General features: G+C 39.5%; 1 protein-coding gene across 1 annotated transcript in view; it reads right to left on the bottom strand.

The window, feature by feature from the left end:
- The window catches only part of LOC126247999 (protocadherin-like wing polarity protein stan), a 368259-nt gene that overhangs the window by 106908 nt on the left and 236030 nt on the right, over positions 1-25321 (bottom strand). The window contains exons 28-29 of the mRNA XM_049948622.1: positions 21883-22025; positions 7827-8004 (exon numbers count right to left, since the gene is read on the bottom strand). Of these exons, the coding sequence (XP_049804579.1) occupies positions 7827-8004; positions 21883-22025 (321 nt within the window). The remainder of the gene's footprint in view (positions 1-7826; positions 8005-21882; positions 22026-25321) is intronic.

Below are 25321 nucleotides of genomic sequence, written 5' to 3'. Positions count from 1 at the left end.
GACAGTCGCTGTTCATTTGTACTGGCAGTAACAAATGAATTCATGACAACTTCCCTGAAGCAGATAGTGTCTCAATAAGTGTTTATCTATTCTTGTGTGACTGTGGGAAAACTTATATGTGCAAATTATTTTTCGTAATATCTCAACAATACTAGGCTGTGATGTACAGTTTTTCTGTTTACTATTTTACAATAAATCTAAAAAAACCTTATACAAATGATGTTGGCGTATAAGGTAAAAGATATGTTAACTTCAACCTGATTGTACACAGAACTGTTACCTGTAATCACTTTTAAGAAAACTTATTTGCAAGGATGATTTTTTTTGCCATGGCAGATTAACAATGTTAGATAGTTTGAATAAAAACTTACAAAAAATGTATCATCTCTATGGTACACAAACTAACAAATTTTATCTATAGGTAAATAAAACTTCAATGCTATAGTAAATTTCTATTATAATTTTGTAGTAGGAGTAAAGAGAAAGAGGACAGAAGACAGAAACATTGATAGCGAGGATAACGATAGCGATCAGCAGGATGAAGGAGTACAGAACGAGAAAGACCTGGATTTTACAGCAGGAGATTCTCAATCTAGGAAACTATCTCAAAAGCCTGGGAGTGACACTCTACCTTGTAATGATTATGTGGGTGTCGCCTTGTCAAAATCCAGCACTTCCAAAGGTATGTTTGTCATGGAGTCTAGGGGGAAAACTTTGGAAATTGTTGATTATTCCGGTTTCCCCACAATCTGATAGCCAATTGCTATTCAATAACATCTCCAAAGTGCACAAAAGAATTAGCTTTACATACTTTTCCTACACTACTCAGTGTAATTCTGTAATATAAATATTTGTTTTACAGATTTGTAGATGGACCCAGATGCCAATTTTGGAATGAACGACTGCGACCAAAATGACATGGCCAGTGGGTGTGAAAATTCACAAATACTCCCATAAAACCTTAGAAAAAGAAAGGAAAATTATTAAACCCATTTTTTCTTGCATTATTTTTTGTGGGACTTACGACATAGCCCTTAGAGGTAAGCATCATGGTTAAGGAGTTATTGAAGGGTTATACAAGGAATGGATTGATGCAGGAGACATAGTTCTGAAACAGTATATTGAGAACAGGAAAAAGAATGCAAGATATCAATCAGTTCATCTCCAAAATGAATTTATCGAAATACATGAGGATGCTCTTAAGGTTAATATTGTAGAGAATGTTAAAGCTAATATTATAGCGAATGTGAAAAAGGCTGAATCATTCAGTATATTAGCTTACTAACAGATGAAACAGCTGATATTTCTGGAAGCGAATAATTATCGATTGGTATTCAGTATTTCGATGAAGAATCAAACAAAGTCGAAGAAATGTTTATTGGCTTTGTATAGCTGAAAGCTCTAGATGCTAAATCCATTGCACAGACCTTTGACAAATTTTTGTCGAAAGTAAATCTTGTCCCATTAAAATGTGTAACTGGGATTTGATGGTTGTTTGACAATGGCCAGTAAAGACATGGATGTTCAAACAATCTTGCACAAAAAACACAAGCAAGATTTATTCTTTCAATGCCCTTCGCACAAACTTAATCCAGTGATCGATGACCTCAACAGACTTCCTGGGATTCAGAATGCCATGGGAACATCAAAGGCATTTTTTTTCGTGAATCAGTACTACAGAGGAAGCTTATAATACCCAATGTTTCATCTATGTGTGAAACAAGATGGAGTGAGAAACACAAAAATGTCAGACTTTTCAAGGAGAATTCTCCCACTGTAATGGAAGCCTTATAAGTCTTATCAAGTGGAGGAAATGGTTCAACCAGAAAATACTCTTTTCAGCACCATGGGCTGCTTCTGGCCTTCTGTTTATTGCTAGCATAATTTTAATTGCCAAATATTCTGATTTGATGGAACCTGTGGTTAATGTTCTGTAGTCCATAAATTAGACACAATCAAGGCCTCGCAACACATAAAATTAATATTGCAATTGCTGAAAACTCACCATGACAATGCAGAAAAAATAACGGATGAGATTTTGAAAGAAGCTATGGCCACTGCAGAAAAAATCAGTCTTGAAGACATAAATACAATGCCACGTGTTGCTGGAAGTCAGCAACATCGAAGCAGAAAATTCATCGAAACTTTAGAGGGGGTCATTTATAGTACCTTACTTGGACTCCATCATTACCTGCCACAAAGTATGTTTTCCTGGAAACCACTGATAGGAGCTTGTGAAACCTTCACATGATCTTATGATCTGTCAAACTTTACAAGTGAAACTCAACTTTGGACAAAATTTTGGCAGAATACACAGAACCAAGAGGAGCTAATTATTTTTGATATAATTAACAAGCCAAAAAATTTTTTCCAGAAACCCAAAAAGCTTTTAAAATTTTGATTACTCTCCCTTGTAAAACATGCTCTGTCGAATGGTCTTTTAGCAGTATAAGACAAATATAAACTTGGTTGAGAAGCACGATGGTAGAAAGTTGTCTCAATGGCCTAGCAGTGATGAGCATACACAGAAAATTTATTTTTGATAATAAAGAAGTTTTCATTGACAAAGTGTTGCAGGAATTTACATAAAGGTTGTGTTTTAACAAATTCCCTTCAAATGTAAGTCGTTTAAAACATTCATTTTACTTGTTAGTAATATTACCTGTTACAATTTCCTACTTGAATCACTGTACAAGAATTTATTCATTCCCTCATCCTCTTTCTCATGCCACTCCCCTAACATATGGGCTGGTGATGTCCTTGTCCTCGGGGCTGGCACTTGGAACTGCAGACTCCGCGGATGTGTTCTTGGGCCCCTTCCCACAATTTTTCATTTAAACTTTGGTTTTTTTGGGTATAGTCAGTAAATTTTAATGCAAAAAATGAAACAATGTCTTTTTTTAGAAACTTTTCTAATGCTCAAAGTTTACATAAATTCAATAGCATTTTCCATCAATTTAATCACAAGTTATGTATGTATATGTGTTTTTTAAACAATCCAGCAGGTTCTTCCCCCAGACTTTGGTTCAAAATCATAGTGCAGATACTAAAATTGCGGTTCTTGTCTATTTGTTTAGGCACCTTGGCTGATGAGCCTCCTTTGGGGACCTGCATCGAGGGTACTTTTGCCCCGCTTACACCCCCTCCCTCCTAACGCCAGCTCTGCTTGTGCTGTCTTAAACTGTTTGGATTATATTTCATGGCAGAGGAAAAAGTAACAAAAAGGTTCAGAAATCTACCCACAACTTTAAAATAAAATTTAAAAAATAAAAAAAAAACACTGAAGTGAAAAATTAGTGGATACTGTGGTACAATTAACAGAATTCAACAAAAGTAACTGTTGTTGATATCTCAAAACAGTCAGGAAACATTTTCTCTGACATGGAAAAAGCATTAAAATTTTGGGGCTCTCTCCTGTACAGTACATTTACATCTACATGATTTCTCTGCAATTCACATTTAAGTGCTTGGCAGAGGGTTCATCGAACCACAATCATACTATCTCTCTACCATTCCACTCCTGAACAGCGCGCGGGAAAAACGAACACCTGAACCTTTTTGTTCGAGCTCTGATGTCTCTTATTTTATTTTGATGAACATTCCTACCTATGTAGGTTGGGCTCAACAAAATATTTTCGCATTCGGAAGAGAAAGTTGGTGACAGAAATTTCGTAAATAGATCTCGCCGTGATGAAAAACGTCTTTGCTTTAATGACTTCCATCCCAACTCGCGTATCATATCTGCCACACTCTCTCCCCTATTAAGTGATAATACAAAACGAGCTGCCCTTTTTTGCACCCTTTCGATGTCACCTGGTAAGGATCCCACACCGCGCAGCAATATTCTAACAGAGGACGAACGAGTGTAGTGTAAGCTGTCTCTTTAGTGGGCTTGTTGCATCTTCTAAGTGTCCTGCCAATGAAATGTAACCTTTGGCTCGCCTTCCCCATAATATTATCTATGTGGTCTTTCCAACTGAAGTTGTTCGTAATTTTAACACCCAGGTACTTAGTTGAATTGACAGCCTTGAGAATTGTACTATTTATCGAGTAATCGAATTCCAACGGATTTCTTTTGGAACTCATGTGGATCACCTCACACTTTTCGTTATTTAGCATCAACTGCCACCTGCCACACCATACAGCAATCTTCTCTAAATCGCTTTGCAACTGATACTGGTCTTCGGATGACCTTACTAGACGGTAAATTAAAGCATCATCTGCGAACAACCTAAGAGAACTGCTCAGATTGTCACCCAGGTCATTTATATAGATCAGGAACAGCAGAGGTCCCAGGACGCTTCCCTGGGGAACACCTGATATCACTTAAATTTTACTCGACGATTTGCCGTCTATTACTACGAACTGCAACCTTCCTGACAGGAAATCACGAATCCAGTCGCACAACTGAGACGATACCCCGTAGGCCCGCAGCTTGATTAGAAGTCGTTTGTGAAGAACGGTGTCAGAAGCTTTCCGGAAATCTAGAAATACGGAATCAAATTGAGATCCCCTGTCAATAGTGGCCATTACTTCGTGCGAATAAAGAGCTAGCTGCGTTGCTCAAGAATGATGTTTTCTGAAACCATGCTGATTACGTATCAATAGACCGTTCCCTTCGAGGTGATTCATAATGTTTGATTACAGTATATGCTCCAAAACCCTACTGCAAACCGACGTCAATGATATAGGTCTGTAGTTCGATGGATTACTCCTACTACCCTTCTTAAACACTGGTGCGACCTGCACAATTTTCCAATCTGTAGGTACAGATCTATCGGTGAGCGAGCGGTTGTATATGATTGCTAAGTAGGGAGCTATTGTATGAGTGTAATCTGAAAAGAACCTAATTGGTATACAATCTGGACCTGAAGACTTGCCCGTATCAAGCGATTTGAGTTGCTTCGCAACCCCTAAGGTATCTACTTCTAAGAAACTCATGCTAGCAGCTGTTCGTGTTTCTAATTCTGGAATATTCCATTCATCTTCCCTGGTGAAGGAATTTCGGAAAACTGCGTTCAATAACTCCGCTTTAGTGGCACAGTCGTCGGTAACATTACCATCAGCACTGCGCAGCGAAGGTATTGACTACGACTTGCCGCTTGTGTACTTTACATACGTCCAGAATTTCTTCGGATTTTCTACCAAATTTCGAGACAATATTTCGTTGTGGAACCTATTAAAGGCATCTCGCATTGAAGTCCGTGCCAAATTTCGCGCGTCTGTAAATTTTAGCCAATCTTCGGGATTTCGTGTTCTTCTGAACTTCGCATGCTTTTTCCGTTGCCTCTGCAACAGCATTCGTACCTGTTTTGTGTACCATGGGGGATCAGTTCCATCTCTTAGCAATTTATGAGTTATGAATCTCTCAATTGCTGCTGCTACTATATCTTTGAATTTGAGCCACATCTCGTCTACATTTGCATAGTCAGTTCGGAAGGAATGGAGATTGTCTGTTAGGAAGGCTTCTAGTGACATTTTATCCGCTTTTTTAAATAAAATTATTTTGCGTTTGTTTCTGGTGGATTTGGAAGAAACGGTATTGAGCCTAGCTACAACGACCTTGTGATCACTAATCCCTGTATCAGTCATGATGCTCTCTATTAGCTCTGGATTGTTTGTGGCTACGAGGTCAAGTGTGTTTTCGCAACCATTTACAATTCGCGTAGGTTCGTCGACTAACTGCTCGAAATAATTTTCTGAGAAAGCATTTAGGACAATCTCGGAAGATGTTTTCTGGCTACCACCGGTTTTGAACAAGTATTTTTGCCAACATATCGAAGGAAGGTTGAAGTCCCCACCAACTATAACCATATGAGTGGGGTATTTATTTGCTACGAGACTCAAATTTTCTCTGAACTGTTCAGTAACTATATCATCGGAGTCTGGGGGTCGGTAGAAGGAGCCAATAACTTAGTTCAGCTGTAAGTATAACCTCCACCCATACCAATTCGCACGGAGTACTACTTCGACTTCACTACAAGATAAACCACTACCGACAGACACAAACACTCCACACACCAATTCTGCCTAATCTATCTTTCCTGAACACTGTCTGAGACTTCGTAAAAATTTCTGCAGAACTTATTTCAGGCTTTAGCCAGCTTTCTGTACCTAAAACGATTTCAGCTTCTGTGCTTTCTATTAGCGCTTGAAGCTCAGGGACTTTCCCAGCACAACTACAACAATTTACAACTACAATTCCGACTGTTCCTTGATCCAAGCACTTCCTGTATTTGCCATGCACCCTTTGAGATTGCAGCCCACCCCATACTTTCCCAAGGCCTTCTAACCTAAAAAACCGCCCAGTCCACGCCACACAGCCTCCGCTACCCGTGTAACCGCCAGCTGAGTGTAGTGAACTCCTAACCTATTCAGCGGAACCTGAAGCCCCACCACCCTATGGTGCAAATCAAGGAAAATTCACATAAAGCCTTCCATCATCCCCCCCCCTCTCCCCCCAAGTTGTCGGGCTCGTGACGCCCTTGGTCCAATGCACACATTGCCATTAAGGCAAGAAGGTAACAACTGCGTTTGAAGTGATGCTGTGGCTGAGAAGCATGGACTGCTGATGAATGGTTCTGCATCATGATCTGTGATGAATCGTAGTTCTACACTACCCCGGATGACCATTATCAACAAGTATGGCAGTGACATGAGGAGAGGCCCCATTCTAACAATGTTTTGCAGAGACACAGATGTGTTACCCCTGGTACAATGGCATTTCATGACTTCCTGCTTCCTCATGTTGCCTCTCATGCAACAATACCGAGGTGCCATTATTTAACAGGACAATGCTCCTCCACATGTGGCACAAGTATCTATAAACTGTCTGCTTGATGTTGAGGTACTCTCACAGCCAGGAAGATCCCCAGATCTATCCCCAGAAAAACATATGTGGGGCAGCTCAGTGGTCAACTCTGTAGCAAACCAGTATCCAGGAAATTGAGGACCAATTACAGCAGTTGTGACCCAGCCTGCCTCAGGAGAGGATACAACAGCTTTATGACAACCTCCCAAACCAAAACAGTGCATGCATCCAAACTTGAAAGAGTGCAACTTCATATTTGTAAGTAGCCTTATACAGCCAAGTTCTTTGTACATTTGACTGTATTTTATAAACACAGAAATAACATAACACACCATCTCAACCCATGTTCATTCCATCCCCTTCCCCCTTCCTGGATGATTCACTTTTTGTGCCAGGCAGTGTATTTCCTTCAAAATAGTCATTATTTTTCAGCTCATTATGAGTTGTATTTTTAAAACTTTGTTTTCTTCTTGTTTATGCTTTTGGGGCGCTTTCTCCTCTAATCAACACCTTTGTACAAAGCTCTTCTTTTTTAGGTTTTCATTTGCATCACAATGAAGTAATTTTAGGAAAGTATAAAAGCAAAGATCTAGACACATTTTTAAATTTGTATCTCTGTCAATTCTGCTCCAACTGTTTTCACTGTAACAGTTTTAAGTAGCATGCTGCTTCTCTCTTATAAACATAATTAGTAACCACTTCAGACTTCCATTTAATTTTAAATCACTAATAAAAATTAATTTAATAAGAAATTTACTGTTCCTACAGGAAAGGTAGGAATAGATGACACTATTATGAATGCGAATGTGTGGTTTTTGTATTGTTTGGGCACATGAGCAAACATCATAGAATTATGTTTTCCTTAAATGGATTTGCTATAGTACAACTGATAACCAAATTGTTTCATAAATGGTATACACATTATTGCTGTCAAGTAGTTAGTGTACTTGAATGTATACTATAAAGTCACTGTTTGAAAGATTTTATATTAATGAACTATGTGCGAGACACCTACCTTCGTCAAGCTGCTTTATACCAAGTAGATCTAATGGTATAAAAACTCTTGAAAAGGTATCAAACTTGGTGCGATCAAGCAGATAGTTATTATATTTAGGAAACGCCAGAAGAGGGCTAGACCTGCTAGGGTCACCTGTAAGTCGTAACCCTCCACTCAGACTTGAAGCAGATGAAGACTGAAATATAATAACAATAACAAGTCTTTACTAGAGAGATAAAGTAGTAATTTATTTGTGTACCATAACAAGTGACACACTCATTGTGAAAAACCTATGTACCATGAAACAAACATTTGACAACAATCAGAAATGATGAATGCATAAGTGCTAATCACATACACAAAAGATTCAGCTTTCAGCACTAGGGATAATAGGACTTTGCATGCACAAAATTTAGTAGAATTATATTACCAAATAAGCATTACTTAAATAAAAACATGGTTACAAGAATCATTCAGTCCAACAAGAATTAAATTGGAACTGCATGCAGTTAGAGTCCATGGAAGTGCATGGAGATGAGTTATGCTGTTCATCGACAATGTTATTACAAAATTTTCCAGTCATCTGTCTCTGCTTTGTTGTTGGTAGTCTTTAGTTTCAAGACTGGTTTGCTGAAACTCTTCACACTAGTTTATTCTGTGAAAACCTCAACTTCAAATAACTGCTGCAATCTAGATATCAACTTACTATATTCATGTCCCAAGACATGAATAAATTTTAATTTTAACCCTCACACTTCTCTCCATCATCAGTGCCTCAGGATGTGTCCTATCAACCGTCCCCTTCTTTTTAGTCAAGTTGTGCCATAAATTTATTTTATCTTCCAATTAAATTCAGTACCTTCTCTAGCCATCTAATCTTCAGCATTATTCTGTAGCACCATGTTTAAAAAACTTCTACATATTCTCTTCTTGTTGGAACTCTAATCATCCACCTTTCACTTCCATGCAAGGCTACATTCCAGTAAAATAGCTTCAGAAATGACTTCCTAACACTTAATCTGATATTAGCTGATAATAAATTCCACCTTTCCCGGAAATTATTTTCTCACTGTTGCCAGTATGCATTTTCTAACCTCTCTATTTCAGTCATTGCCACTTATTTTGCTGCCCGAATAGCAACACTCATCTAATCTTTTAGTGTCTAATTTCCTAATCTAATTCTCTCACCATCACCTGTTGACTGAACTATAGTCTGCCAGTAAACTCAAGAGCAAGCACTGCTTTTGTTGGGGGAAGGGAGAAGTGGCCTTTCCCAGAAGAACCTTGCCACGGCTACAGACGCACACAAAATCAGTGCCCGTTACCTGTCTAGTGATGTAGGTTGGCGCGCAGTGATATACATCGTATCTGTTCATGGTAGTTCATGCTTAGTTGCCAGTGTCAGTCAGTTAACTTTGTATACTTACTGATATACTTCAGTATCTGGAAGTGATGGATAATCGCTCTGCAATGCAAGAAAATGTGCAGAATACAAAGAAGAGAAGCTGTTTGTGGAGTAACGAGCATTCGATCATCTCTAATGTTATTACAGCATGTTTTAAAGAGGCAACACAAAAAGAACTGTAGGCTAATATTACCAGTCCCAATCAAAGGGCTGCAATTTATGCAAATGTCTGCCCCCCACAATAGGACGCATAAGGGAGGAATGTGAAAATAAACTGCATGGTTAACTGGAATCATCACAATGGAAAACTAGTAATTTTGGGAGGAAACCCATAATTATTGACAGTTTCACAAAACTGGTCATCCGACAAATGACAGAGGACTTTTACATAAACCAAAAAATACTGGCAACATGACGGAAATTACTTGCTGCCGTGAAACAAAAAATCCATTTTCTTTGGGAGAATGATGTTTTACGCAAGACACTGTGAAATGTGATTTACCTGGAAAAGATCTGTAAGTATATGAAAGGATATAATTGACTGGCGATGTAAGTACCTGATCCAAGTGAGGAAATTAAGGGAGTTAGGCAGAAAATTCATTTATATTGATAGAACTTGGGTGGACAACAACATTACTCACAGAAAATGTTGGCAGAACCCTGATGTGGATCGCATTATGGACAATCTTAGTGGAAGAAAATGATTATACTGGTCAATATTGGATCAAAAGAATGGTTTTTACCCAGTGCACAGCAAATTTATAAAGTGGGATGTGCAACAGGAGAGCACGATGGGCAAATGAACTATGGAAATTTTTCAAATTGGATATTGACTACATTAATTCCGAATCTGCCATTGAACTATGTTATTGTTAAGGACAACACTTCATATCAACAAGGAGCATAACAAAGCTCCAACTAGGCCCTAAAATAAAAGGGAAAGGACTGAATGGTTATTAAAAAATAAGGTGGAAGCTGATTTGTCAATGAGAAAAACAAAATTATTTGATTTAATTAAATAACATAAGCCGGAAGACAAAGTATTAGAAGTTAATAAAATACTTGAAGCTCATGGATATGCTGTGCTGCGAAATCCACCATACAACTATGGCTTAAATCCAACTGGAATGGCATGGGCAAAACTCAAAAATTGCATCAGAGGAAGAAATATTCTTGGTGATATTTGCATGACGAAGTTGCTGCAGTTGGTGAAAGAAGGCATGTAGCAATTTTATGAGTTTCTGTTTTTTATTCCGAACTAAATTTTGCAGTAACTGAATTAAAGTATATACAAATACTTTTCCCAAGTGTTACAGATTTTGAAATGATAACTCAAGATGACTGTAGTGCATACTGCTTACACATGGTGAAACTTGAAAAAAGCGACGACGACAATAATGACAGTGACACTGTTGATGATGACCTCTAAAATATGATGTATGTAAACAGGCAATGAATAATTTCTTAAAAAATGTGTTCTGTATGCTTTCAAGCCTGACAATGCTCATCCAAAGTTTCTTTTCTTAGAAATGTACTACATGGTAGTAAAAGTGTTAAACAGTTTTCCAAGATATACACAATCAAATGTGATTCAAAGCAGTAAATACCTTTATCACTAGTTGTACAAAATCAGTAATAATTTAAGAACTTTATGGTAAAATTAATTAATTTTTCGCTAATAGAATGTGATCTAATCACATAAAATCTTTGATGCTCATGGAACAGCAACATTTGAATGTATTCTGTCACTAAATCTCTATCTCTGTTACTATTCACCTGATTCTAAGACATATTGCTTAAAACGTGTGCGCAATAACTATTCTAAACACCGCTGAAATTTCCTTCGAAACGTGTACACTGATTCTGGACTTCTATGTAAAAAGCTTGACATATGAGGTGCGTTCACATATTACTTATTTTTTGGTAAAAAAATTGTTTGTTAATCTACAGCAATGTTATTATCTTCAAAATGTTCCCAATTACATACTATACACTTATGCCAGTGCTTTTTCCAATTCCTGAAACACTTTAGGAAATGTTTTTTCGGGATAGTTTCTAGATCTCTTAACTGCGCATTTTTAATCGCATCCATGCTTGTAAAACCACTGTCCTTTAAAGCCTGCTTTGAAATGTTTATACCACTTTTTGCCCTTGTTTTACTCATAACAGACTCACAAAAAGCAATATTTAACATTTCTAAACATTTGATACATGTTATTCCCTTCTTATAACAAAATTTAATACATATTTACCAATTTATTTATATACAAAACAAATAATCACTGATACTACCAAAACACATGTAACCTTTTTGACAGCTGACAACAGAATAAATACCCAATAAACCTAACATTGTGCAGATACTTTTCAGGCATATTTATGAAGACAGTGACAAAAAAGCAGTGCAAATCGGAGTAATATAACACATGAAATTATAAATTTCTCGTTCCTTTTTTACACACTCTTTGTGCTGCAAGAATTGTTAAGTTTCAACGCAGCCCTTCAAAGAAAACTTCTACCTTTTAGTAGAAACGCAAAGTAAATACAAACCTTAAAGTCTCCAGATTGATTGCACTATATGAGGTCCATTTTACAAACAGCAGTAGAGGAACATACATCCACATGAACAGGCATTTGGTTCTGTGTTTGTAGTAGAATTCTGACTTCTGTTCCTATGTTAATATTATTTACTCTATAACGTTGTGTTTCAGAAGAAGCTATCATCTTTTGTGTTCATAATAGTCTTAACGCATTTGCCTAAAAATAAACGCTGCCGGGTCATATCTGTACGTGGCATCGCCACAGATTTAAAGCATACACTGTGACAGGGTCGGTACTATGTTGTGAAACAGCCTGTAAAAGCACTTTGCGATGCAGCTGGGCAGGCAGACTGGGGACTCGCTTGCTCGCTCTTCAGTTTACCGACAGACTATACTTTCGATTATCTTTATTTTACTTTTGCTGATGTTCATCTTATAACCTCTTCCAAGAATCTATCCATTCTGTTCAACTGTTCTTCCAAATTCTTTGCTGTCTCGGACAGAATTATAATGTCATCAGCAAACCTCCAAGTTTTTATGTTTTCTCCCTGAACTTTAATTCCCTTTTCAAATTTCTCCTTGGTTTCCTTTACTGTTCACTCAAAGTACAGACTGAATAACAGGCTAAATCCCTATGTTATATTGTTCTCTGCCACTGCTTCCCTTTCATGTCCTTTGATTCTCATCATTACAGTCTAGTTACCGCACGAGTTGTAAACAGCTTTTCATTCCCTGTATTTTATCCCTACTACCTTCACAATTTCAATGATTTTGTTCCAGCCGACAATGTGGAAAGCTCTCTTTAAATCTTCAAATGCTATTGACATAGCTTTGACATTGTTTAACCTGTTTTCTAAGATAAGCGGCGGAGTGATTAGTGCCTCACATGCTCCTGCATTTCTCCCTAAGCCAAACTGATTTTCCTCAAGGTCAGCTTCTGCCAGTTTTTTTTTTTTTTTCTTTTTAAGGTAGGATTAGAGGCACAAAACTAGCAAGTTTTCTTTCTCTCTCTCTCTCTCTCTCTTTTGTGTGGTGCCTGTCAGCGACTCAATGTTTCTGCTATTCTGTAAGTGATCTCCTTTACTGCTGAAGTATTTACATTCTGCCAGAATTTTTCTTACTATATTTAAAACAATATTTCAGCAGTACTCAGACCCTTCAGCACCGGCCTTCTTTGGAAGTAGAATTATTACATCCTTCTTGAAGTCTGAGGGTATCTCATACATCTTGCACACCAGGTGGAATAGTTTTGTCATGGCTGGCTGGCTCTCCCAAGGATGTAATTAATTTTGAGGGGATGTCGTTGGATAAAAATCAGGAGCGGGCCTCAGAGACCCCACTCGTACAATGTGGCAATGATATTATGTCACCAGGTGGTGTTACATGCTTTTCGTAAATCAAAAAAGACGGCAACCAGGTGTTGGCAGTAGGTGAGCCAGTATGCCATGTACCTCCAGCACCCAACCCAACATCTGACACACTTTACACTCCAGCAGCTTACAAAGAATGGTGGTAAGGCTGATAGGCCAATAGCTACCCACTATCGTAAGAATGATCCTGATATAAGCAAACACATATGCAGTGATTGGTCAGTGGTCATAGCACACATTCACGTGGTGTTATGTTGGAAATAGACCCTAACTATGTATTTGATATTTTGTGTTGTATTACTGCTGATAAAACTTTAAGACTTTCTAAAGCATTAACAGACAGCAATGGTTTTTCTGATCAGTATGCTAATGCTTATACCGTGTATTTCTTATTTTAAATCTCAGTGTATAGTCACTTTCTCTTAACAATTCTGTGCACAATATTATGGGTAGTTCTGATCGGTACATGTTGGCTTGGTTTAAAAATACTTTCTCAATTTCTCCTTTGTATATAAAATGCCAAAATTCTTAAGTTTTCATTTTCTTTTTAATAAATTTTAGAGGCATGGTACAGTATCATTACAAAAATATCACCACACATACAGAGTTGTGGTAGCTTAATGGATATAGTAACTGATTTGTAAAAACAAGGTTGTGGATTTGAATTCATTCTAAATAATTTAAAAAAAAAATATTTATTGAAATAGCATTCTGTGTTGTACACCTGAAAGTAAACGGAGTGTGTGGAGGAAAATCAACCTCTTTATGTGACAATGCTCTGTTCACCATTCTTCTGTTTGTAAGTGGTCATCTTCCTGTACAGGAGCATTCAGTTATAGAAGTCATTCTGAAGAAACATCTGAAGGGTGCAAAGATCTTCTCCCTTTGTGAGTACTGAAGAAAATAGTGGGAAGTCTCCTGCCCCCCCACCCTCACCGAACAGCTTCTCAACAATCAGGTGGGCAGTCATTGTGGTGCTTCTCATTCGTTTGTGTTTCCCATGTGTAAGGTGACAGTGGCTAAAACTGTGTTACATTCTTTTGCTCTTATGCTTTTGTTCTTGCACTCTTAAAATCATACATTGCTCTTACAGATAAATTACTGTGTTTATGAAAGTATTTTTCTGGTGCTATTTTTAAGGTAAAACATGGTTTCTGCCTGGTGCCTTAAGAAGTGTATAACTGCATATTAATTTATCCCTTTTAAAATTTAAATGGCATTTCAAGTTTTATTGTTTGTCTGCTGTTCGTTGATTTTTATGATTTACCTGAGGTGTAATGTTTGGTCTAACGTGCTTCTGTATGGTTTATTTTAATACTTTTCATGCAAATGATTTCAGTGTTCCAACATATCCAAAAAGCGTTAAAATAAAGAAACTGGAAACAGATTAAATGAAGAATTATTAACATTCAGTTGCAGAATGTCAAACAGAAACAAATAAGCTTCTATCTGATCATCTGCAGTTGTTCTTGTCACTAAAGGCTTGATAGACCTGCTTCCCTGTTTAAATGTGCTGATAAAGTGTTGTGTGTTGGGTTATCTTTGCTATGTAATGCAAGTGAGCTACACATCCACATAAAATATTAATTCATTATTGTACCTGACTACACACAGCTGAAGCTGTGAGGTGATAACAAATGTGGAAGAATACACAGCATAATGTTTACATCAGGAGTGTTCTTATGATGAATAGTCTATACTCCACGGGCCTTGTTTCCTCTTGGGATTTCCAGTGCTCTGTCAAATTCTTCTCACAGTATTGCATTTTTCATCTTATCTTCATTTACCTCCTATTCCCTTTTTATAAAGTTTCCTTAAATTTTCATTTCCCTTGTACAGCCCTTCCATCCACTTTTCAACTTTCCTTTCTTTGTTTAGTACTGGCTTTCTATTTGAGTCCTTGACATTCATACAGTGTGTTAGATGTAAGTTGGCCAATCGGCTCCCTAGATCTAAATTGGTCCAAGTCAGAAGGCTTCAGTTGGTAGTCATTTGTTTTAGGTTGCAGCCAATGTTATCATGCTTGCAGTACTGTTTGAGGCAGCCATTGTTGTCTGCTCTGTTACTGTTTTGTACTTTATCCTATTTCATATGCTTTCGATTCCCTGTAACACGTGTACATGATAGTTACAGTTAGGAACTTTATTACGCATGTCAATACATATGACAATTTCAGTTTTGATTAACAACATTTCAGTGATTTTTACTTCTGCGCATGACTTCTATTTGCAGAAGCATGAAGCACAGGTCAAGATGCCTGCACTGTGGAAGACAAACATGGCCTGTTAACCCCCACACAGCTCCTCACCCTGCAGCAGTGGTCTACGAGGGGACTGGGATTGCTTCCACCATTTCCTGCAACCCCATCTGGCAATTGGCCAACTTGCAGTTAGCAAAATACACAGGTGCTTCTCCTTCCTATTTTCCTACAAGAGGCATCTGTTTTTCCCCTAGTTAGGCATGCTTCTACAGCCTTCCATTTTTCATTTACCCATTCCTGCTTTGCCATTTTGGATCACCTGTCAATTTTAATTTTCAGACAACTGTATTCCCTAATGTCAGTTTCATTTGCTTCATTTTTATATTTCCTCCTATTGTCAGTTACATTCAGTACCTCCTGTGTCATACAAGGATTCCTTCTAGAACTTGTTTTTCCCCCTATTTGATCTTCTGCTACATTCACTATTTCATCTCTCAAAGCCACCCATTCTTCTTCTGTTGTATTCCTTTCCCTCATTTCAGTCACCCCCCTAGTAAGTATCACTGTGCCAGTTAGCTCATCTGCAAGTGCCAGCAGCACTTTCTTTTGATGATGTAATGGAAATGAACAGATAAAAAAATCTTCTCACCAAGCAGCAGCAGGGGAAAACACACACACAAACACACACACACACACACACACACACAAAGATTGAACTTTCACAAGCCAGTGGCTCTTTCTTCTGGTGGAAGAGTTGAAGGGGAAGGAAGAGTGGTAAAGGGGAAGGACTAGAGTGGTTTAGGGAAAAGGATGCAGTTTAGAAAATTCAGCTAGAACCCCAGGTCAGGGGAGACTTACAGATGGAGTGAGAAGGAAAGACTGATTGTTGGGGACTGCTCTGGACGAGATCTGAAATCCTGAGAGCTTAAGGGTGGAAGACAGGGTAATACACAAGACAGAGATTAGTACTAAAACATCATACACAAGTTAATAAGAGTGAAAAACTAAGCGCATTGTAGGTAACAGTGTTCAGAGCGGAGACGGCAAAAAACAGACAAGTCAGAAAATGAAAGATGTAGGAAATGGAAGTGGGATGAAGAAAGCATTTATTCATAGCAACTACTCCTTTCTTCACTCCATTTCAGGTTTCTACATCTTTCATTTTCTGACTTGTCTATTTTTCGCCATCCCCCCCCACCTCTATTACATACAATGGACTTAGCTTTTCACTCTTATTAACTCATGCATGAGGTTGTAATAGTAATCTCTGTCCTGCATATTACCCTATCTTCCACCCCTTAAGCTTTCAGGATTTCAAATCTCGTCCAGAGCAGATCCCAACAATCAATCTTTCCTTTTGATCCCGTCCAGTAAGCCTCCCCTGACCCGGGGTTCTGGGTGACTTTTTTAAAATCTATTCATTTTCCTAAACCTCTCCAGTCCTTTTCCTTCACCCTTCTTCCTTCTCCTTCAATTTTTCCGCCAGGAGGAGGAGCCACTGGCTCCGAAAGCTTGTGAAAGTTCAATCCTTTTGTGTATGTGCTCTCCTGCCACCATCTGGTGAGTAGATTTTTCTATCTGTCCATTTATATTATATTATCAATAATTGATTTTTTTTGTTGTTATCTTTTGATGATGTGTAGCATTTTCTGTTCTCCTATCACCACAAGCAGACACACAGTCACTGCTTGTGTTGAATTTTACCAGTGTCAAACACAGCCACAGTAATCGTATCGAGCTTCGGCAGCCAGACTTCATGGCTTCAGTCATGAGTATCAGGTCATTACTGCTAAATCTCGAGAGTCTTATGTAGACACCGTGATCCACAATGCAATCATTCATTCAGCCTCAAATAAGGTCCACATACCCTTCAGTTTGAGGACCCTAAGTTGGAAGAGGTTGACTATTGCACAGTCATTCAAGGTCTCCCACACTGTAGGCCATCAGTTAGAGGTTGGTGTGATGCCACCATTGTTGAAAGCATGCAGCATAGTGCACTGGGGGAAAAAGGACGTAGCTGAGTATAAAGAAGCCAACTTGGCTGATGCAGACAAACAAGCCATCAGCAGCAGGGACAGTAAATGCCATTTCCTTCAAGTCCCTCTCGTTTAATGCAGCATGAGCAGGCATCCTGCCACTTGTGGTGGGCCTCTTGGTGATGTTAAAAAGAAGAAGAAGAAGAAGAAGAAGAAAAGAAAAGGTCACACACTGGAAACCTGTCAATTTTAGTTCTCCTCAAGAGTCACTGCAGGAATCAATGGACAGTGATATTCACATTGTTTTGTCATCATATTCGCTGTTGGCTGCATATCTGAGCAAACTTTTCATTGAAGTTCAAGTGATGGCTCAGCTATTATGCCTTCAAGTGAGCTTTACACAACCAAGTCAAGCTGGAAACATATCACTTATCATCATTAGGAGTGATTAGATTGACTTCCTAGTGAATGGGCTACAACCTTAGTGACTATAGAGAAGCCATCTGGTCAACTCCAGCTCTGTGATGACTTCAAGGTCAATACTGATGCACAGGCAGTCACAAACATGTACCCCTAAATCGTCTGCAGGAATTGTTCACAAAGTTGGCTGGGAGTAAATTCTTTTTGAAAATTGACTTGGCCAGAGCCTATCTTTAGGTTTCGTTGAACAAAATATCAAAACAGCGTCAATGGGTAATGTTTCGGGTCACTAGTGCACCTGCCATCTTTCACTGTTTTTGAGCAAGTTACATCAGTTATCCCTCAGTGCCTCAACTACCTCAATGATATTGTCATGACAGGTGATACCATGAAGGGCCACCTACAAAAAACCCCTTCTTCGTTTACTGTTCTACAGGCTGTGGCTCTCAAATGTAATCTTACTATGTCTCACTTTTTACAGCCTTCCATTGTTTATTTGGAACCATCATGAAACTCCCGGCACAGTATGTGCGCTATGGACCAGCATACAGCTTTGCCCTGTATGTCTAATCCACAGGTCTCCAAACTTTTTTTTCAAAGCAGGCCGCACAACTGACAAAATGATGAGTGCAAGCCTTACCATCATTTTGTGCTATATCTAGATACAATAATTTAAAACTGAAAATGAAATGTTTAAGATATATAGCAGCCAGGAGGTCTCCTATTACTCTAAAAATAATATTTAAGACCTTCTTTTGTTCTAAAAATGTAGTGACCCCTGTCATAATCTATCAGGACTTCAGACATTCCTAGGAAAGGTGTTGTACTACCATAAGTTCATTCCCAAAGCAACTACTATCACCCACTCCTTACATCTCCGCAGGGAGACATGCTCCTTTCATTTGGTCTCCCTCTTGTGAGTGTGTTTTTGTGCAGGTCAAGGATAGTCTTCACTCCGTGTTGTGTCTTGGAATCTTTCAACATGGCAAGCGTCTGGCCCTGGTAATGGATATGTCTCAGGGCAGTCCTGGCTCACCACCATTTAGATGGTTCTGAATAACCTACTGTCTTTGCATTTTAAACACTCAGCTGAGCTCAGCAACATTATTCTCAGGCAGAAAAAGAAGCTCTTGGTATTCTCTGTGCTTTAAAAAAAAATTTTGTTTGAATTTGTATGGTATAAAATTTCATTTAGTTAACAACCATAAGGCCTTGGGTTCCTTGTTTGGCAAATCAGCATCCTTACCAGACAAAGGTGCTTACTGTTCTTGTCCCAGTATAATAATGAGACCCATTTTTATCCCACATCACAACTTGTGAACATGGATTTTCTGTCCCAGCTCTTCATAGGCCCTGACCCCTCATTCAACCAGTAGCAACTGATTTGTTTTCAACTGGATATGGTCAGCGAGGCACACAGTGGATGGTTTCCCTGTCACCAGTTCCCGTATTGTTGCTGTCGTGGCGAACAATCTGGTGCTCTTGCAGGTCGAACATGATACAACAGGGATAGCCACCTGTCCTTCTGGCTGGGCATCGGACCTGCTTCAGAATTTTTATGCGCTGCACCATCACCTCTCCCTCTTAGACAGCATTATTCTCCCTGCTCTGTGGTTCCAGGGCCTCTGTGGTGGGAGGTTCCCGACTTACTACATTAGTGTCCCTGGGAATCCGGTGCGCAAAATTGTTCGCATGTCACTGTCAATCAGTATGTACAACATCTTGTCAGTGTCTGCCACCAGCATTCAGATTGTAGGCTGTGTCTCACACTATTTTTTCGTCATGGCCGGCCCCTACAAAGGCTTGGGAAAAAGAGTACACATTGATTCTGCTGGTCCCTTTTTTTAGACACTTTCTGGTTAACGGATGTTGATGCTTTTTCTCATTTCCCATATGTCATTCATTGTCCTCCTGTGATGGCAGAGGCAACTGCCAATGCAATGTCGAGATATGTTCTCCATAGAAGGCTTGCTTTGCACCCTGGTTTTGGACAATGATCATTAGTTTATGGCACAATCTCTCAAGAACTTTCAACCACGTAATGTAATTCAACACATCACTTCACCTCTCTTCCATCCATAGTCAAATAGCGAGGCGGAATGCTTTTCCCGGGCGTTTAAGAAACAGACGCCCAAGTATGTAAAAGACTTCCAATCAAGGAGGCTCTCACATTTTTTTATGCTCTTATCAAGCTCCGACATGGCCATCAACCATGGATGCCCGCAGCACACCAGTCTCAGACAGAGGTTTTGGATGGTGTGCTTGCTGGATACCAGCTGCTCTCAACATCTGACATGATTACCATGTCTTCATGGTTCACACCAACAACCGACTCGTGGTATGCCACAAGAACTATCATGGGCTTCGCACCTCATTTTTCATTGCCCTTTCCACTACAGGGATCAGACAGACCTGGCTGTGCTCGCCCACCCATGCAGTGGGGGTTTTGTAGCACCAATGGCACCTCCCACTGCACTGAGCCAGCCCTGCTGTTAGCCAGCATGGAAGCCAGGTCTCCATCACCAGGGACGACCCTCTCCAGTCCACTGTCATTGCTGCATGTGTTGATGGCCCTCGTCGTGGACTCTGACACCCAGAGGCTTCTGCCCCCCCATTACCAGTCCTGTCAGCATGTCGTCCTGGGGTCCTTGGGTGGCTGGGGTGCCATAATCCCAATCACGGATGGCATGGACACCTCTGCAGTCACAGCATTGTGGACGGCAAAACCTGGTCCTCCCCCCTCCACTCAGCCCAGAAGAAAGGAGGTGTGTAATAACCAAATGGTTACTACACCTACTGTCTACAGCAGATGTAGTGGGATCATTATGGCAACTGTAGTATGTGTCAGCATGCCAACCACATTCACCTGGTCTGCATTACATTCACAGAATGACTCCAGTGACACCAGATGACAGCGGCTTTATAAGGCCATACACAGGCCTCAGTGTCCTCAGCTGCCAATGAATAAGGTAGGTGTGTGTGTGTGTGTGTGTGTGTGTGTGTGTGTGTGTGATTAGTCCCAGTGCACTCTTGTGGTCCCTCCAAGAACTAATAAGTAACATTTCTTTGTGACTATATCTTTCCTTGTGTTCCTACTTAGGACAAGAGATGATATTGTCCAGAGGATATTGCAGAAGTCTGATGTTGTTTTGCTGTGACATGAAGAGATCATTTTCTTGTACAAAAACATTTTTTCTGATTGGTAACATTCTATGACTGCAGAAAAATTTGCATTAGGACCTGGTTGTACACTGCATTTCAAAATGAAATATGTAATTCTAGTGAAGAAGGGCATTTTAGTAAATATACTTGACCAGAGAAAATTTTTTTTCATTAGCGCCATATAGACCTTCAAAACAAAAAATTAAGTAATGTAAAATTTAACTCCTTAATGTACTTTTCATGTTTCTGGTTCAATTAAATGCATGTACAGATAATATGAGGTGTCTAAGAAGAAATGGCTAGTATTCAATGACATTACAGGAATGGCCATTTGAAGTAAGAAAAAGAGGTCTAGAAAATATTGGCTCTAAAATCCATTCCTTAAGAGCTATGAGCACTTTGTCAGTAGAAGAAATGTGTTTACAGTAACTGTTTCACATAGCTGTTAAGGTATGCAATTTAGAGCCCATGTTTACTGTACAGTATTTTCTTGTTTTGGTCCATACTATCATCTCTCAAAATACGGAAAGCAAAGAGCTTGCAGTAGAAGAGATTTGGTTCACAATATCAATGACGTAGAAGTGTTCATAGCTCATAAGGTACGCATTTTAGAGACCATGTTTACTAGATTTTTTTTTTTTGCTTTAAATGTTCCTCTTTGCCATATGCCTGAATACTGACCATTCTTCTTGAAACACCCTGCATAGTAGGCTATGGAGTAATTCAGAATTTGATTTCAGTTGAAATTATTGTTGTATATTAGATGTGGAACAAAATATTAGATGTGAAACAAAATATTTTTGTGAAATTACATTTTTATTATATTTTTTACCCATATTCATTATATAAAAATGTTAATATTTTGCGTGTTGATATGACATAAAAATCCAGGCTCCAGTGATGAAGAAAAGCAATGTAAATTTTTTGAAGTAAAATAATTAGAAAGTATGAGACATCAATTATTCTAAAGCTATTAATTAAATAAGTACAAAATAACAGACCTGCAATGGGGACACAAGAAACTGTGATGTATCTGGTATTACTACACGCCTGTCTCCCGGGTCCATGCTACTAGGTAATGCAGTCTTGCTTACTGTCTCATAACCATACAAGCTTTCAGCTGTCACAATGTCCAAACCCAGAACTGAAACACATATACAGTTACGTGGGCATGAAAGATAGACAGGGGATTCTTAAATGCAAATTATTCATTCAAACATATTTAAAACCATATTTCTCAACAGTTAAGTTTGTCAACTACTCAAATATATCAGTTGCACAAATCATGAGCTCATGTTCTACAGCCATTCTGGGTGAGAGGTGAGGGGCGAGGGACAGCGGTGTATAGGCGAGAGGGAGAGAACAGCACTGTCTGGCGGAGTGTCCAGGGACTAGACTTACAACAAGCACAGCATCAGGAGGCTGTAGAGCGGGGAGGGGAGGGAGTGGGAATGGGAGAGTGAAAAATGATAAGAGTGAGGAAGGGGAAAGATAAGCATGTGTGAATTAGCGGGGGGGGGGGGGGGGGGGGGGGGGCACAAATGGGTTGATGGGATGAGAACAGGGAGGTGGAGGTGAAGAAGAGTGGAGGATGCAAACTGTTGGATGGAGGGTGTGGGAACAGTATGTTACCATAGGTTGAGGCTGGGACAATTTTGGGAGCGGAGAATATGTTGTATGAATAACTCCCATTTGCGCAGTTCAAAAAAGCTGTAAGTGAGGGGGTGCCACTGAAATCAAGCATGTTATGTTCAGCTGCATATTGGGACACAGGATAGTCTACTTTACTCTTGGCCACAGTTTGGTGGTGGCTGTTCGTCCTGGTGGACAGCCGATTGGTAGTCATACTAATGTAAAAGGCTGTGCAATGATTGCAGCTGAGCTGGTACAGGACATGTCTACTTTCACAGGTGGCCCAACTTCTGATGGGGTGGGGTAAGCCTCCTCCCTCACCCAATGAAAGCCTGGGCCACCTGTAAAAGCAGCCATGGGATATACTAGATCTGCTGCAATCACTGTACTAAATTTTATACTGGTATGACCACCAACCAGATGTCCACCATGATAAACAAACACTGACAAACTGTGGCTATGACCGAACTTGTCCACTCTATGGCCCAAGATGCAGCTGAACATAACAAGCTTGATTCGATGGCTGCTTCACAACCCGAGCCATATGGATCCTCCCCTCTCCCAATAGTTTTCCTGAACTGCACAGATGGGAGTTATCCTTACAGCAATTTCTCCACTCCCGAAATCATCCCATCCTTCACCCACAGTAACATACTGTCTCCACACCCTCTACACAACACTCCCTCCCCCCTCCCCTCGGTCCTATCACATCCTACCTAGCCTCATCTCCCACCCCCTTTGTGAGACGCCCTCTGCCAATCCATCCGCCATATTTCTCCTCGTTTCTTTTTTTGTCCACTCCCCACCGCTCTGCCCCACAGCTTCCTAATGCTGCACCTATTGGCAGTCTAATCCCTGCATCTCTTCACTCCCCCCACCCGTACACTGCTATCCCTTCCCGTTCTTCGACCCCTCCAGACTGCTGCTCCTGTTTTACATGACAGATGCATTCCAGTCCCATCTGCCGGAGATGGTGGTCATGTGTGCATGAGGTGTGCTTGCTTGCTTGAAAGTATGTGTATGTGTGTTTGCTTTTCTGGCAATGGCTGTGGCCAAAAGTTAATGTATAAGTGCTTTTTACTTTTGCCCACCTGCAACTTACAGTAAGTAGTAATCTATGTTTTCCTTGTACTGTTGACACTCCAACCTGGAGTTTTCATTGTTTGATATAGATGGGTTCTATGTAGCTGTCTCCTCACTGTTCTATACTGCTAGAAGGGAACTGGATTCTTAGTCATCATGTATGACAGCCGTAACATTTTTCCAGGAAATACACCTTCGACCCACCATGAGAGATGCTTGCTTTCCAATTAACAGAGAGACTATATCTCCCCAGAATTTCCTGCCCAGTTGTCTTATCTAAGCAGATAAAATAACGTAACTAAGCTTGTGTTTATATGGTGGAGTTATTTTCATTGTAATAAGCGAGAACTTATTTGCAGTTGTTAACTGTGATTATATGTAAAACAATGTTCCTGTGAACAATGACAAAAAAAGTGTTCAATTTGTAAGTAAGATATGCCAGTGTACTATCTAGTGAAGGCAGGAAAGGGATTGGATGGGTAAACATGGCATGCTGTCTGTCATTGACAGCATATTGTAAAGCCAAAACATATTGTAGTCACTTGGAGGTGAACTACTGAATGTCCGGAAAGCTACTACACTTCTCTCACCAACAACTGCATTACTGGTATGCTGCATAAATCTCTTCCTTTCAAGAATTGTTGGCACTTGAAGAGTGGGCTGTACTGAGTAGAGTCACTTGCCACACATCCAGAGTACATCTTCCAAAATGGGTGTGAATATTTTTGTTGGAATAGGATTGATCATGTTCATGGCTAATGCTGAAATATCTCAAATTCCAAAACATGTAGGAGCCAATTTAAGCCAACGGACCTCTTCAGGTGGGAGAGCTGAGGCTGAGGTTGTACACTTGATAACTCTCATGTTGCAAAAAGTATTCCAGCCATTGATAGTGGAGACAATGAAATCCACATAGTTGAACACATTTTGCAGGCATGTTACACCTGGGACAGGCCCTTCACTGTGGTAGACAGCTGACAACTCCAAAGAACTATTTACATAATAGCTCACTTAACAACTGGAAATAATTACTCACTTAATAAACTTAAAAATAACTTTAACTATATAAATAAGAACTCAATAAAGCTATTTTGTCAATTCACGTGAAAGAACTGGACAGGAAATGCTGGGAAGGTACAGTCTGTCTGTAAACTGCAAGCTTTACCCAGAAAAATTCTAAAGCTGCCATACAGGATGACTAGAAATCAATTTCCCCTCTCACAGGGCAAAACAGTGTCATGAGATTTAAATGATTTCTGTCCGTATGTGTTTCTTGCATTCATATTATTGGTAATTCATGCAAAAGGGTCAGTATAACGTTGTGAAGCACTGCGCCCTGTAGTTGCTTTCTGTGATGTAGTGGAGTGGAGAGAAAAGGGAATTGCCTACTGGTTCCTCAGTTTGAAAGCCCATGAAGGATGACCACGATCTGTCAGCCTACCTTCCCTCACGCCTGTAACCTGCAAATCACCTTTCCACCATGTTGTGCCCTCAGAACACAATTTATCCCTTAATGTGATTCTATTGCACTTATATGTGGTACACACATTTAATATTTTTTCTTAACCCAATTCACCCAACAATAAGAATTAATTTTGTACCATTGAAACACTATTTTTTAATAATCTGCAATTCTTCCATTTCTTTCAATGCGGACGCTATTAGTCCTGGAGAAAAAATGTATATGATGAGTATGAACTTTCTTTGCAGGAGATTTAATGTGGT

The sequence above is a fragment of the Schistocerca nitens genome, chromosome 1 (assembly GCF_023898315.1).
Source record: "Schistocerca nitens isolate TAMUIC-IGC-003100 chromosome 1, iqSchNite1.1, whole genome shotgun sequence".
Lineage (NCBI taxonomy): Eukaryota > Metazoa > Arthropoda > Insecta > Orthoptera > Acrididae > Schistocerca > Schistocerca nitens.
Note: the sequence above shows the minus strand (reverse complement) of the source record. Positions and strands in the feature narration are given on the sequence as shown.